The sequence below is a fragment of the Loxodonta africana genome, chromosome 10 (assembly GCF_030014295.1).
Source record: "Loxodonta africana isolate mLoxAfr1 chromosome 10, mLoxAfr1.hap2, whole genome shotgun sequence".
In the NCBI taxonomy this organism is placed as follows: domain Eukaryota; kingdom Metazoa; phylum Chordata; class Mammalia; order Proboscidea; family Elephantidae; genus Loxodonta; species Loxodonta africana.
The window spans coordinates 32,351,231-32,368,579 of record NC_087351.1 but is presented as its reverse complement, the minus strand read 5'-3'; the positions used below and the strand labels follow the sequence as shown (position 1 = coordinate 32,368,579).

Sequence of the window (17,349 nt, the reverse complement as noted above, 5' to 3'; positions counted from 1 at the left end):
ATACACTTATACACTTCTGGTGGGAATATAAAATGGTTCAACCACTTTGGAAACTGATTTGGCACTTCCTTAAAAAGCTAGAAGTAGAACTACCATAGGAGCCAGCAATCCCATTCCTTGGAATATATCCTGGAGAAATAAGAGCATTTACACAAATACCCATGTTTATTGCAGCACTGTTTACAATAGCAAAAAGATGGAAGCACCAAGTTGCCCATCAATGGGTGAATGGATGAGTAAATTATGGTATATTCACACAATGGAATGCTATGCATCGATAGAGAACAATGATGAATCCATGAAAAATTTCATAACATGGAGGAATCTGGAAGGAATTCTGTTGAGTGAAAATAGTTGCAAAAGGACAAACATTGTATGACAGCAATATTCTAAGATGTCAAGAAATAGTTTAAACAGAGAAGAAAATATTCTTTGATAGTTATGTGAGGGGGAGGGAGGCAGAGAGAGGGGTATTTACTAATTAGATAGTAGACAAGAACTATTTTAGGTAAAGGGAAAGACAACACACAATACAGGAGAGGTCAGCACAACTGGACTAAACCAAAAGCAAAGAAGTTTCCTGAATAAACTGAATGATTCAAAGGTCAGTGTAGCAGGGCCGGGGTTTGGGGACCATGGTCTCAGGGGACATCTAGGTCAACTAGCATAATAAAATCTATTAAGAAAACATTCTGCATCCCACCTTGGAGAGTGGGGTCTTAAACACTAGCACCTGGCCATCTAAGAAGTACCAATTGGACTTAACCCACCTGGAGCAAAGGAGAATGAAGAACACCAAAGATACAAGGTAATTATGAGCCCAAGACACAGAAATGGCCACATAAACTGGAAACTACATCAGCCTGAGACCAGAAGAACTAGATGGTGCCTGGCTACAAGCGATGACTACCCTGACAGGGAGCACAACAGAGAAACCCTGAGGGAGCAGGAGAGCAGTGGGATGCAGGCCTCAAATTCTCATAAAAAGACCAGACTTAATGGTCCAACTGAGACTAGAAGGACCCCGGAGGTCATGGTCTCCAGGTCTTCTGTTAACCCAAGACAGGATCCACTCCCAAAGCCAACTCTTCTGACAGGGATTGGACTGGACTATGTTTTTTATGGGATAGAAAATGATACTGGTGAAGAATGAGCTTCTTGGATCAAGTAGACACATGAGACTAGGTGGGCAGCTCCTGTCTGGATGGGAGATGAGAGGGTAGAGGGGACCAGAAGCTGTCCGAATTTACACGAAAATAAAGAGTGGAGAGAAAGAGTGTGCTGTCTCATTAGGGGTAGAGCAACTAGAAGTATATAGCAAGCTCTTTATAAATTTTTATATGAGAGACTGACTTGATTTGTAAACTTTCACTTAATGCACAAGAAAAATTAAAAAATAAAAGAATTTTATTTTACGTGGATCCACAATCAATGCCCGTAGAAACAGCAGTCAAGAAATCAAATGATGCATTGCATTGGGCAAATCTGCAGTAGAAGAACTTTTCAAAGTGTTAAAGAGCAAAGACATCACCTTGAGGGCTAAGGTGGCCTGACCCAAGCCATGGTATTATCAATTACCTCATATGCATGTGAAAGCTGGACAATGAATAAGGAAGACTGAAAAAGATCTGATGTCTTTGAATTATGGTTTGGTGAAGAATATTGAATATACCAGGAACTGCCAGAAGAATGAACAAATCTGTCTTGGAAGAAGTACAGCAAAAATGCTCCTTAGAAGCAAGGAGGGTAAGACTTTGTCTCACTTACTTTGGGCATGTTATCAGGAGGGACACCATGCTTGATAAAGTAGAGGGAAAATGGAAAAAGAGGAACACCCTCAACAGGAAGGATTGACACACTGGCTGCAGCAATGGTCTCAAACATGACAATTATTATGAGGATGGTGCAGCCCTGGACCGTGTTTTCTTCTGTTGTACATAAGGTGGCTATATGTTGGAACCAACTCGATGGCACCTAACAACAATGATGACTAAGATACTTTGGCGTTGAAGATTCAGCATGAGAAACACAGATAGTATTCCTTTAATTTAAGGAGCACACACAGTAGTAAAGGACACAGCTGCTAATCAGAGAAATGAAGGAGAAACTGCAAGTTTGAAAAAGCCGAGTTCCATGAATTTCCTTCAGTTACTTTATCAGTCAGAATCAACTCGATGGCAACAGGTTTGGTTTGGATTTCTTTGACTGACTCTTGAACAGATGCACAAAAATGAGTGTATATTTACTAGTTTCTACTGTTTTTAGGGGAGGAAAACTTCTTAGAGAAAATAAAATGTAAAATATATATATATAAATTAAAGCTATTAAGAAAAGCTTCTTAAAATGTTAGGCTCAGCTAAAACATACCCATTTCTCCATCGACTTTCTCCTTCTTTCTGCCTGGAAGGTGTATAAATTAGGTGGATCTCTAGCAGTTTCTTAAAAGCATAAAAACAATATTGACATATTAAAAATGAGAAACAATAAGCTAGAAAGACCCTGGATCTCTGATAATATGTTGAAATCACCTTACCAGGCCCAGGTGCACAGTACACAGCTCTTTACATGGGAGGAAATTAAGCTCCATCTTGTGAAACACATTGTTATTTGAGTTTTTTGTAACATGAAGCTAAGCCATTCTCTAACAGATACAGCAGATGCAGACAACGTTCATTAAAAATACAAATTGCTAGGACACTTCCTCAGAGGTGATGGAATAAACTGGAATAGCGTCTAATAATCCAGATCTCCCAAGGGGTTCCAGATGATTCTGAGGTGGTTCTGACACAGGTGATGTTGACGGTTGAAGGTCTGCTGCTTGGGAATCACTGCCTCTGTCCAGCCTTTCTCCTGACCTCCCCCACCTTTTCACAAGCATGCACATAAAAATAAATGCCCTGTTTTTCCCCACAAAACATTTTTAGTAGTATTATAAGTGCCCCAAAACTACACTCAGCATTTATCTTACTAGAAGCAAGAATAAATGGATGGAAAAGCCTTATATTTGATAATAGACGTACCCACTTTCAAAAAAATATTTCAGGATCTGATAATAGAGAAAATACATATTTCACTTGGATGGGGGAATGTTATGACTTTCTTATGAATTCCCATCCTACTAATGGAGAACTCGAGGCTTGGAAGTCATGCAATTAATTAGTGGCAGAGTCAGATTTAAATCTTTTTCTCTGTTTCTCCAGAGTTCAAGTTGTTTCCACAATACAATATTTCCACCTCTCAGCTGTAAAATGAAAGGTTTGGTTGAAAGAGTCCTGAGACCCCTTCTAATTCCAATGCCTGATGAATTCCGATACTGTTTCCTATAGAGGAATGTAAGAATCATATCATGCACATCAGACTCATCTAGGATTAGAGGGGTTTCAAATAAAATACTGATCACTCCCTCCTCGTCCTCAGCAACTCTCCAGTGCTTATTTCTTTAACTGAGAAAAGTAGTTTCAAGGATCTTTTGGACTCATCAATCCAAATACTTCACCTTCGGCTATTATGTGTCTAGGCTTATATGTCCAACATTTGCAGAACTGACCCTGACATTTTAGTTTTTCACTCTAACTCTAATGCCCTTTGCCTCAGTCCAAGGTGCTTCCAAAAAAAATCACAGATTTGAGAGGGCACCCCCTTTTTTGTTGCCAGTGGTTGGTAGACTTTCCTTCATGGGAAGGAAGATGTAACCACCAACTCTACCCAGTATTAGGGGGTCTAAGCAGCAGCTCAGGCAGGTTGGTGTAAAGGCTGCAGGTGCCTGGTAAACACTGTGTATCCAGAGCACAGAAGTAAGTAGCAGTGTCTGCAGCCTGGGAAGCAGTGATGAACAGGAAACTGATTTTGGTGGAGGTATCTACCGTGACTCTTAGTCTTCCATTAGGTTTCTCTTTCTCATTTGAAAGAACTAAAATTTGTAGGACAAGGCCTCTACCTGGATCTTGTCTATACCACTGTAAGTTGCCCAAAGTAGTTTTATAGCTGCAGTTCATGGTGACATTTTCACCCTCCTGGATGTGCAGAGCCTCAGGATTCTGTTCTACTTGGCTGTTCACCCCTAGGCAGAACACAAGACAGAGAGACCAAGAGTCAGCCATTACGTATTCACTCTCTAGTGTTTACATTTCCTTCTCTAATCTTCAAGTACATTTCCAAATTTAACAGGAAGAATTTGCCCCACGTCTTGTGGACTCTGAACTTTGGTCTCCTTGTTCCCATCACCAAGAGCCCCCAACTTACTGGCCAGTTGAAGCCATAAAATCACCACAGACTTTCCAAAGAGTTTCTCCATTCTTCCTTCTTGTTTGGCTCAAAGAAGATGCAGCTCTTGGGTCTGAAATGCAGCCAAATTTCTCACTCAAAACATCCTCTTCTCTAATCCTTCCAACCTCCCAGGAATAGCCTCAGGTTTCTTACCTAGCCAATCAGAGGCAAGCTCCATCTTTCCTTTGAAACAAACACATGGTGATTTCAAACCAATGTGAGTCTGAGGAGAGAGAGGCACTGCCATCTTGTGGTGGCAACATCATTGGGCTAATTGAACATGCTCAGGAATGGTGAAGACTGTATGGAAATGATTCAGAAGAAATTATGAAGTTATATTTTCTGCTTTCAATGAACTCTACTGTTGCTCCCTATCACTTGCTGGGAAAGACTCCAAGAGTTCCAGGTAATGCAAAGCCCCAGGATAATAAGGTTATTTACTAATATTTAGTTAACACTTAAAGTGTACCAGCCACTGTACATGTTAAGGGTTAAAAAAATCCTTTTCTAAGGATTTTTCCTTTTTTCCATATTCTGTCAAGTCATATCCAACTCATGACAACCCATGTGTGTCAGAGTAGAGCTGTGTTCCATAGGGTTTTCAGTGGCTGATTTTTGGGAAGTAGATTGTCAGGTCTGTCTTCCAAGGCACCTCTGGGTGTACCTGAACCTCTGATCTTTCAGTTTGCCGTGAAAGCATTCACTGTTTGCACCACCCAGGGAGTTTACATGCAGCATTTTATTTAACCAATCACAAATATCAGAGCCAATGAATTAAAAGTACATATATAAAAAGGGATTCACTTCAATGTTTTGGCTCACATAATGGCAGGGTGGGAGCTAGTAAGTCCAAAATCACATAGGTCAAATGGCACACTGCTGATTTCTTCAGGCTTGCATCCCAAGATCCCTAGGTCAGGTGACAGGAAGAGTGCAGAGTGGAGAGGGACAGTGAATTCTGCCAACATATCTATTTATAGCCTGCAGGCAGACCACACCCTAAGGAACTCTCCTTTCACCTGATGGATTACATTATATTAGATTACTTTATGGAATGTGATTATATTACTTTGAATTAGATTAAGTTATGGCACAGCAACTAGACTTAGTATTAGGCCAAACCACTGATATCTAAAATTAACCAGTACGAGATCTTTTAATATTCTGTGTGATGAAATGAGAAGTACACATGAAGCACATCTGAAGTATACTAAGTACGATGGTTGTCTTGAGAAAATAGCACAGGTACAGTTTGAGTTGCAAGCTGAACTACCTGCATTCTCCTGGTACTCCACCTTTTACTTTAAGGCATGACTGATGGAAAACCAGGCTTGGGTGATGGGCAAATATTTTCTTGAAAATAAAAGAGATAAGCCTTCATTTCAAGGAAAACAATTGATATTGGTTACTGTCAATAATAAAACTAGAGCTTCCAGATGAAAACTGGAATTTTCTGAAAACTTGTATCTCCTAACACGAACTTAACACCTTCCCAGTTGTTAAAGATTTCCCTGATAATATTGATGGTGAGGAGAAACCCAGAGCATATGGCCCCCCAACACACTTATAGCTCAGGTTGAGGTTCACCCTTCAGCCAGACATTAGATAGGCCCTAAAAAACAAAACAAAACCAATGGGCACACCAGCCCAGGGAGAAAGATGAGAATGCAGAAAGGGACAAGGAAGCTGGTAATGAGGAACACAAGGTTGAAAAGGGGAGAGTGTTGACATGTCATGGGGTTGTCAACCAATGTCACAAAACAATATGCATATTAATTGTTTAATGCTCTGTAAAAAACTTACATTGAAAGTACAATTTAAAACAATTATGAAAAGATTGGTAGGAGGGGGCCAAGATGACAGAGTAGTCAGACGCTTCTGGTAATGCCCCTTACAACAAAGACCTGAAAAAACAAGTGAAACGATTATATTTATGACAAGCTTGGAGCACTGAACATCAAACACAAAGTTAGAAAATGCACTAAGTGGCATGGGAAGGGAGAAATGGTTCCGAATCAGTGAGGAGTTGCCTGACCTGAATGGCCAGGAACCCTTGAGTACCATTCCTGGGAGTGACTTCGGCCACCTCATGGTAGCATTCAGCTGCAGCTTCCTTAGGGAGAAACAGTCAGCCTCACAGCCTACTCACACCACTGGAACCAGACAAGAAAACATTCTTATGAGAAGCTAAGTACTTCCATATATTTTACCACACCCTCTGCCCTCGAGCCAGCTTCAGTGGCTGTCAATTTCTCTGGGCCTGAGGTAGGCACTGCTGAGCACTCCAAGCCATTCTTCCAGCCTTGGAGAAGGAATAAATTCACAATTGTGGAAAAGAAAACCTACCAGATCCACCAATCAGGGGAGCTAAGGACAGAAGCAGTTCCTATCCAGGTATAAACGGCCATTGGGCTTTGAATACCTTTCTCCCCTGCATGGACCTGTGTGGGGTTATTTCAGGAGAATAGGCCCTTGTTGGCAGATTGCAACTGTTTCAGGTGTGTGGTACAGAGCTGGGTGTTTGATGTTTGGCACCACTTTGCCTATTAAACAGGGTCCTCACCTACCCACATCAGGGGCCTAAGGACTGGTGGATGCACTCACATCACACCGCCATCCATGACAGGGGTGCAAAGATAACTGGCACCTTCCAGACCTTACAAACAAAAACATTGGGTGCCCGTGGTCCATCTGCAGAACCCACCCACCTCTGTGCTTTAGGGAACAGGGATGTGTTTCCTCACAGACACTTGGGGGACAGTTGTCAGCTCTCTGCATTATTCAGAGTGTGACACAGTGCTGCACCCAGATACCTGTACCTACACCAATCACCCCTGCCCCTCTAAGACTGTAGGACAGAGCCTGTACCACACACTTGATGACCAACTACCTGGACACCTGAGCTGAATCCATACAAGAACCGTGAATGGACTCCTAGGCTCACATACCTGGTAACAGCAATAGCCATCTGGTAACAGCACGTTAGAGATTCAAAAGTGAAAATAATCAAGCCAGCTTGCTCAAGCAACCTATTCGGGTATATCAAAACAAAAGAAAGCAAGACCCTAGGATACAGTAAGGGCATAAAATAAAATTATATAATAACTTATAGATGCCTCAGAGACAACAGTCAATGTCAAATCACATAAGAAGCAGACCGTGGTCACTCCAAAAAGCTCTCAAAACAAAGAATTAAGGGATCTGCTGGATGAAGGTGCCTTCCTGGAATTGCCGAATACAGAATACAAAAGATTAAGATACAGAGCTCTTTAAGACATCAGAAAGGAGATCAGGCAATATGCAGAAGAAGCCAAGGAAAACACAGATAAAGCACTTAAAGAAATTAAAAAGTTTATTCCAAAACATAATGAAAAATTTAATAAGCTGAAAGCATCCATAGAGAGAGAGCAATCAGAAATGCAGAAGATTAACAATAAAATTAGAGAATTAAAGAAATCAATAGAAAGTCAGAGGAGCAGAATTGTGGAAGTGGAAGCCAATATTGCTGCAATTGAAGGTTAAAAAAACTTGGCAGCAATATATTTGAAGAAAAAACAGGTAAAGGAATTTTTTAAAAATTAAGAAATCCCAAAAATTATGTGGGACTTTATAAACAGAAATAACCTATGATTGATAGGAGTACCAGAACAGGGAGGGATAACAGAAAATAGAGAGAGAATTGTTGAAGATTTGTTTGCAGAAAATGTCCCTGATATCCTGAAAGATGAGAAAATATCTATCCAATATGCTCATCTATCGCCACATAAGGTAGATTTTAAAAGAAAGTCACCAAGACATATTATAATCACGCTTTCCAAAACCAAATATAAAGAGGGAATTTTAAGAGTGGCTAGGGGTAAATGAAAAGTCACCTACAAAGGAGAGTCAAAAAGAATGAGCTCAGACTACCTGGCAGAAGCCATGCACGAAAGAAGGCAATGGGATGAATTACATAAAGCATTGAAGGAAAAAAAATGCCAACCAAGAATCATATATCCAGCAAAACTGTCTCTAAAATATGAAGTTGAATTTAGGATATTTCCAGATAAAAAGAAGTTTAGTGAATTCGTAAAAACCAAACCAAAACTACAAGAAATACTAAAGGGAGTTTTCTGGTTACAAAATCAATAATATCAGATATTAATCCGAGACTACAAGAGAGAACAGAGCGACCAGAAGTCAACCCAAACAGGGAAATCACAAAAATAAATCAAGATAAAGAAATGCTCAAAGCAAGGAAAAAGCGATGTCATCATGTAAAAGAACACAATGTTAAAAAAGTAAAGAGGGACTAAGAAATGAAGTCATAGATTTTACATAGGGAGAGAAATACAGGTTAATATAAAGAAATAAAAGTTAGGTTTAAACTTAGAAAAATAGGGGCAAATATTAAGGTAACCACAAAAGAGACTAACACTCCTACTCATGAAGATAAAATACAAGAAAAAAAAGACTTAGCAGAAACAAAATCAAGAACAAAGAGCAAGAGGAAAAGACAATATATAAGGACCAAGTACTCAGGACAAAAAATTAAGTGGGAAAAAGAAACTGTTAACAACACACACAAAAAGACATCAAAATGACAGCACTAAACTCATACCTATCCATAATAACACTGAATGTAAATGAATTAATTGCACCAACAAAGAGACAGAGTTCGGCAGAATGGATTAAAAAACACGATCCACCTATACACTACCTAAAAGAGACACACCTTAGGCTTAGAGACAAAAACTAAAATTCAAAGGATCGAAAAAAAATAAATGAAGCAAACAACAATGAAAAAAGAGCAGGAGGGGTAACATTAATTTAAGACAAAATAGACTTTGCAGTTAAACCCACCACAAAAGATAAGGAAAGACGCAATATAATAATTAAAGAGACAATATACCAGGAGGATATAACCATATAAATATTTTTGCACCCATGACAGGGCTGCAAGATACATAAAACAAACTCTAACAGCTTTGAAAATGATATAGACAGCTCCACAATTACAGTAGGAGACTTCAACACACAACTTTCAGTGAAGGACAGAACATCCAGAAAGAAGATCAATAAAGACAATGAAGATTTAACTGCCACAATCAACCAACTTGACCTCACAGACATACACAGAACACTCCACCCAACAGCAGCCAAGTATAGTTTCTTTTCTAGTGCACATGGAACATTCTCTAGACTAGATCACATATTAGATCATAAAGCAAGCGTTAGCAGAATGCAAAACATTAAAATATTACAAAGCATCTTCTCGGACCATAAGGTCATAAAAGTAGAAATCAATAATAGAAAAAGCAGGGAAAAGCAATGAAACACTTGGACACTGAACAATACCCTGATCAAAAATGAATAGCTTATAGAAGACATTAAGGAAGGAGTAAAGAAATTCATAGAATCCAATGAGAATGAAAGCACTTCCGTTCAGAACCTTTGGGACACAGCGAAAGTGGTGCTCAGAGGTCAATTTATATCAATAAATGCACACATCCAAAAAGAAGAAAGGGCCACAATCAAAGAAGTACCCCTACAACTTGAACAAATAGAAAGAGAACAACTAAAGACACCCTCAGGCACAAGAAGGAAACAATTAATAAAAATTAGAGCAGAATTAAATGAAATAGAAAACTGAAAAACAATTGAAAGAATTAACAAGAGCAAAAGCTGGTTTTTTGAAAAAGTCGACAAAATTGATAAACTGTTGGCCAAACTGACAAAAGAAAAACAGGAGAGGAAGCAAATAACCTGAATAAGAAATGAAATGGGCGATATTACAACACACCCAACTGAAATTAAAGGAATCCTATCAGATTACTATGAGAAACTGTACTCTAACAAATTTGAAAACGTAGAAGAAATGGATGAATTCCTAGAAACACGCTACCTACTTAAACTAACAAAAGCAGAGGTAGAACAACTAAATAAACCCCTAACAAAGAGGAAATTGAAAAAGTGATTTAAAAACTCCCAAGAAAAAAAAGCCCTGGCCTGGACAACTTCACTGCAGAGTTCTACCAAACTTCCAGAGAAGAGTTAACACCACTACTACTAAAGGTATATCAGAGCATAGAAAAGGACGGAATACTCCCAAACTCATTCTATGAACCCACCATATCCCTGATACCGACACCAGGTAAAGACACCTCAAAAAAAGAAAATTACAGATCCATAAACAGTGGTGGAGTAGTTGTTAAGCTCTACAGCTGCGAACCAAGAGCCCAGCAGTTTGAATCTACCAGGCATTCCTTGGAAACTCTACTCCGTCCTATAAGGTTGCTATGAGTCGCATTCAACTCGAAGGCAGTGGGTTTGGTTTGGTTTTTTATATCCCTCAGGAACTTAGATGGAAAAATTCTGAACAAAATTCTACCCAATAGAATTCAACAACATATCAAAAAAATAATTCACCATGACCATGTGAGATTCATACCAGGTATGCAGGGATGGTTCAGCATTACAAAAACAGTTAATGTAATCCATCATATAAATACAACAAAAGACAAGAATCACATGATTTTATCAATTGATGCAGAAAAGGCATTTGACAAAGTTCAGCACCTATTCATGATAAAAACTCTCAGCAAAATAGGAATAGCAGGAAAATTCCTCATCATAATAAAGAGCATTTATACAAACCAACAGCCACATCATCCTAAATGGAGAGAGCCTGGAAGCATTCCCCTCGAGATGGGGAACCAGACAAGGATGCCCTTTATCACCACTCTTATTCAACATTGTGCTAGAGGTCCTAGCCACAGCAATTAGGCTAGATGAAGAAATAAAGGGCATCCAGATGGGCAAGGAAGAAGTCAAAGTATCTCTATTTGCAGATGACATGATCTTGTACACAGAGAACCCTAAAAAGTCCTCAAAAAAACTACCGAAACTAATAAAAGAGCTCAACAGAGAATCAAGATACAAGATAAACATACAAAATCCGTTGGATTCCTCTACAGCAACAAAAGAACATTGAAGAGGAAGTCACCAAATCGATACCATTTACAGTAGACCCAAAGAAGAGGAATAAATCTTACCAGACATGTAAAAGACCTATAGAAAGGAAACTACAAGACACTCCTGCAAGAAACCAAAAGAGACCTACATAAGTGGAAAACATATCTTGCTCATGGATAGGAAGACCTAATATTGTGAAAAAATGTCTATTTTACCAAAAATGATCTATAGTTATAATGCAATCCCGATCCAAAAACCAGTGACATTTTTTAATGAGATGTGGAAACAAAACCACCAACTTCATATGGAAGGAAAAGAGACCCCAGATAAGTAAAGCATTATTGAAAAAGAACAAAGTGGGTGGCCTCATTCTACCTGATTTTAGAGCCTATTATACAGCCACAATAGTCAAAACAGCCTGGTCCTTGTACAACAGGTGCATAGACCAGTGGAACAGAATTGGAATTCAAGCATAAATCCACCCAATATGAACAGCTGATATTTGACAAAGGCCCCAAGTCAATTAAATGGGGAAAAGAGAGTCTCTTTAACAAATGGTGCTGACATAACTGAATATCCATCTGCAAAAAAAAGTGAAACAAGATCCATACCTCACACCATGCACAAAAACTAACTCAAACTAGATTCAAAGACCTAAGTATAAAATCTGAAACGATAAAGATCATGGGCTAGGAGCCCTAATACATGACATAAACAATATATAAAACATTACTACCAATGCACAAATGCCAGAAGAGAAACTAGATAACTAAAAATCAAGCACCTATGCTCATCCAAAGACTTCACTGAAAGAGGAAAAAGATTACCTTCGGACTGGGAAAAAGTTTTCAGCTATAACATTTCTGATCAGCATCTGAACTCTAAAATCCGTATGATACTGCAAAAACTCAGTTACAAAAAGACAAATAACCCAATTAAAAAATGGGCAAAGGATATGAACAGACACTTTACTAAAGGAGACATTCAGGTAGCTAACAGATACATGAGGAAAGGCTCACGATCATTAGCCATTACAGAAATCCAATCAAAACTAAAATGAGATTCCATCTCATTCCAACAAGGCTGGCATTAATCCAAAAAACACAAAGGAATAAATGTTGGAGAAGTTGTGGAGAGACCGGAACACTAATGCACTTATACACTGCTCTTGGGAATGTAAAAAGGTACAACCACCTTGGAAATCGATTTGGTACTTCCTTGAAAAGCTAGAAATAGAACTACCAAGTGATCCAGCAACTGCACTCCTTGGAATATATCCTGGAGAAACAAGAGCCTTTACACGAGCTCCCATGTTCATTGCAGCACTGTTTACAATATCAAAAAGGTGGAAGTGACCAAGGTGCCCATCAACAGATGAATGGACGAAAAAATTATGCCATATTCACACAATGGAATGCTACACATCGATAAAGAACAATGATGAATCCATGAAACATGTCATAACATGGAGGAATCTGGAAGGAATTATGCTGAATGAAATTAGTCAGTTGCAAAAGGACAAATATTGTATGAGACCACTATTATAAGATGTCGAGAAATAGTTTCAACAGAGAAGAAAATATTCTTTGATGGCTGAGAGTGGGTGGGGAGGGAGGGAGGGAGGGAGAGGGGTATTTACTAATTAGATAGTAGACAAGAGCTATTTTAGGTGAAGGGAAAGACAACACACAACACAGGAGAGGTCAGCACAACTGGACTAAACCAAATGCAGAGAATTTTCGTGAATAAGCTGAACGCTTCAAAGGCTAGCATAGCAGGGTTGGAGGTTTGGGGACCATGGTTTCAGAGGACATCTAGGTCAATAAAAATAGGCATAATAAAATCTATTAAGAAAACATTCTGCATCCCACTTTGGAGAGTGGAGTCTTAAGTGCTAGCACCCAGCCATTTAGATGTATCAGTTGGTCTCAACCAACCTGGAGCAAACAAGAATGAAGAACACCAAAGATTCAAGGTAATTATGAGCCAAAGAGACAGAAAGGGCCATGTTAACAAGAGACTACATCATCCTTAACCAGAAGAACTAGAGGGTGCCGGGCTACAACCGATGACTGCCCTGACACGGAACACAACAGAGAACCCCTGAGGGAGCAGGGATGCAGACCTCAAATTCTCATAAAACGACCAGACTTAATGGTCCAACTGAGACTAGAAGGGCCCCAAACGTCATGGTCCCAGACCTTCTCTTAACCCAAGACAGGAATCATTCCCAAAGCACTGGATTGGATCGGACTACGAGATGGAAAATGATTCTGCTGAAGAATGAGCTTTTTGAATCAAGTAGACACATGAGACTATGTGGGCAGCTCCTGTCTGCATGAGAGTTAAGAGGGCAGAAGGGTTCAGAAGCTGGCCGAATGGACACAAAAAGTGAGAATGGAGAGAATAAGTGTGCTGTCTCATTAGGCTGAGAGTAACTAGGAGTATAGAGCAACGTGTACATAAATTTTTATATGAGAGACTGACTTGATTTGTAATCTTTCACTTAAAACACAATAAAAATTTAAAAAATAAAAGGATTTTATTTTACACGGATCCACAATGAATACCCATTGAAGCAGCAGTCAAGAAATCAAATGACATATTGCATTGGGCAAATCTGCAGTAAAAGGCCTCTTTAAAATGTTAAAAAGCAAATGCTACCTTGAAGACCAAGGTGCGCCTGACCCAAACCATGGTACTTTCAATTACCTCATACGCATGTGAAAGCTGGAGAATGAATAAGGAAGACCGAAAAAGATCTGATGCCTTTGAATTATGGTGTTGGCGAAGAATATTGAATATACCGTCATCTGACAGAAGAATGAACAAATCTGTCTTGGAAGAAGTACAGCCAGAATGCTCCTTAGAAGCAAGGATGGTGAGACCTTGTCTCAAAGCATACTTTGGACATGTTATCAGGAGGGATCCGTCCCTGGGGAAGGACATCATGCTTGGTAAAGTAGAGGGTCATCAACAAAGAGGAAGACCCTCAACAGGATGGATTGACACAGTGGCTACAACAATGGTCTCAAACATAGCAACTATTATGAGGAGGGCTCAGGCCTGGACTGTGTTTTGTTCTGTTGTACATAGGGTGGCTATAAGGTGGAACCAACTCGATCTCGCCTAACGAGAATGATGACTAATGTACTTTGGTGTGGAGGATTCAGTTTGAGAAACACAGATATTATTCCTTTAATTAAGGAGCACACACAGTAGTAGTGGACACAGCTATTAGTCAGAGAAATAAAGGAAAAATAGCAAGTTTGAAAAGGCAGAGTTCCAGGATTGAATTTCCTTCAGCTACTGGCTCTTGAACAGATGTACAAGACTGAGTGTATATTTACTAGTTTCTACTCTTTTTATGGGGAGGAAAAAATTTTTAGGAAAAATAAAATGTAAATAAATAAAATATAAATTAAAGCTATTAGGTAATGCTTCTGAAAATGATTGGCTGAGCTAGAATATACCCACTTGTCCTTCGACTTTCTCCTTCGATCTGCCTGGAAGGTGTACAAATTAGATGAATCTCTACTAGTTTCTTAAAAGCATATAAACAATATTGAGACATGAAAGATGAGTAACAATAACCTAGAAAAACCCTGGATCCCTTATAATATGTTGAAGCCACCATACCAGCCCCAACTGCACAGTACAGAGCTTCTTTACGTGAGAGGAAAAGAAGCTCCATCTTGTTAAAGACATTAGTATTTGAGTTTTCTGTAACATGAAGCTAAACCATTCTCTAATAGATACAGCAGATGCAGACAATATTCATTAAAAATACCAATTGCTGGGACACTTCCTCAGAGGCAGATGGAATAAACTGGAATAAAAAAGAATAGAGTCTAATGACCCAGATCTTCCAAGGGGTTCCCGATGATTCTCAGATGATTCTGACACAGGTGATGTTGACGGTTGAAGGTCGGCTGCTTGGGAATCACTGCTTCTGTCCAGCCTTTCTCCTGCCCTCCCCCACCTTTTCACAAGCATGCACATAAAAATAAATGCCCTGTTTTTCCCCACAAAACATTTTTAGTAGGATCATAAGTGTCCCGAAAACTACATTTGACATTTATCTTACTAGAAACAAGAATAAATGGATGGAAAACTGCTCTGTATTTGGTTGTAGACCTACCCACTTTCGAATAAATATTTCAGAATCTGATAAGAGAGAAAATACGTCTTTAACTTGGATGGGGGAACCTTATGACTTTCTTATAAATTCTCATTCTACTAATGGAGAACTTGAGGCTTGGAAGTCATACAATTAATAAGTGACAGAGGCAGATTCAGATCCTTGTCTCTATTGCTCCAGAGTTCGGTTCTTTCCACAACACAATATTTCCACTTCTCCGCTGTACAATGAAAGGTTTGGTTGAAAGAGTCCTGAGACCCCTTCTAATTCCAATGCCTGATGAATTCTGATACTGTTTCCTGTAGAGGAATGTAAGAATCATATCATGCACCTCAAAGACCCATCTAGGACTTGAGTGGCTGCACGGAAAATACTGAGCAGTCACTCCTCGTCCTCAGCAACTCTCCAGTGCTTATTTCTTTGACCGAGAAAATTAGTTTGAAGGATCTTTTGGGCTCATTAATCTAAATACTTCACCTTTGGTTATGATGTGTCTAGAGTTATATGTCCAGCATTGGGAGAACAGAGCCTGGCATTTTATTTTTTCACTCTAAATCTAGTGCCCTTTGCTCCAGTCCAAGGTGCTTCCAAAAAAAAAAAAAACCACAAATTTGAGAGGGCACCCTCTTTATGTTGCCAGTTGTTTGTAGACTCTCCTTCATGGGAAGGAAGATGTAACCACCAACTCTACCCAGTGTTAGGGGGTCTAAGCAGCAGCTCAGGCAGGTTTGTGTAAAAGCTGCAGGTGCTTGGTAAACACTGTGTATCCAGAGCACAGAAGTAAGTAGCAGTGTCTGCAGCCTGGGAAGCAGTGATGAACAGGAAACTGCTCTTGGTGGAGGTATCTAGCGTGGCTCTTAGTCTTCCATTAGGTTTCTCTTTCTCATTTGAAAGAATTAAAATTTGTAGGACAAGGCCTCTACCTGAATCTTGTCTATACCACTGTAAGTTTTTTATAGTAGTTTTATAGCTGCAGTTCATGGTGACGTTTTCACCTTCCTGGATGTGCAGAGCCTCAGGATTCTGTTCTACTTGGCCGTTCACCCCTAGGCAGAAACACAAGGCAGGGAGACCACGAGTAAGTCATTACGTATTCACTCTTTAGTGTTTACATTTCCTTCTCTAATCTTGAAATACATTTCCAAATTAACAGGAAGAATTTGCCCCACATCTTGTGGACTCTGAGCTTTGCTCTCCCTCTTCCCATCACCAAGAGCCCCCAACTTACTGTCCACTTGAAGCCATAGAATCCCCAAAGACACTACAAGGAGTTTCTCCATTCTTCCTCCTTGTTGGGCTGGAAAAAGATGTAGCTCTGGGGTCTGAAACGGAGCCCAGTTTCTCAGTCAAAACAGCCCCTTTGCTAGTCCTTCTGTCCTCCCAGAGAGTCTCAGGTTTCTTACCTAGCCAATCAGAGACAAACAAGTGCTGATTTCAAACCAAGGTGAGTCTGAGGAGAGAGAGGCACTGCCATCTCGTGGTGGCAACATCATCGGGCTAATTGAACATGCTCTGGAATGGTGAAGACTGTACGGGAATGATTCAGAAGAAGTTTTGAAGCTCTATTTTCTGTTTTCAATGAACTCTTCTGTTGCTCTCTATCATGTGCTGGGAAAGACTCCAAGAGTTTCAGGTAATGCAAAGCCCCAGGACAATAATGTTATTTGTTAACATTTCTTTAACCCTTAACGTACCAGGCACTGTACATGTTAAGGATTAAAAATCCTTTTCTAAGGATTTTTCCTTTTTTTTTTTTTTTCATTTTCTGTCAAGTTGTTTCCAACTCATGACCACCCAGTTGTGTCAGCATAGAACTGTGTTTCACAAGGTTTTCATTGGCTGGTTTTTGGAAGTAGATTGTCAGGCCTGTCTTCCAAGGTACCTCTAGGTGGACTTGAACTTCCGATTTTTCAGTTTGCAGTGAGAGCATTAACTGTTTGCACCACCCAGGGACTTTATGTGTATCCTTTTATTTAAGCTGTCACAAA

At 39.6% G+C, this 17,349-nt stretch overlaps 1 gene segment (V, D, J or C); it reads right to left on the bottom strand.

Annotated features, from left to right (window-relative positions):
- Positions 1-16,048: 16,048 nt before the first annotated feature.
- On the bottom strand, positions 16,049-16,641 carry LOC104846995 (T cell receptor alpha variable 17-like). The segment is given in 2 exon segments: positions 16,049-16,407; positions 16,590-16,641. Coding segments are annotated over 2 exon segments (411 nt in total).
- Positions 16,642-17,349: the final 708 nt, after the last annotated feature.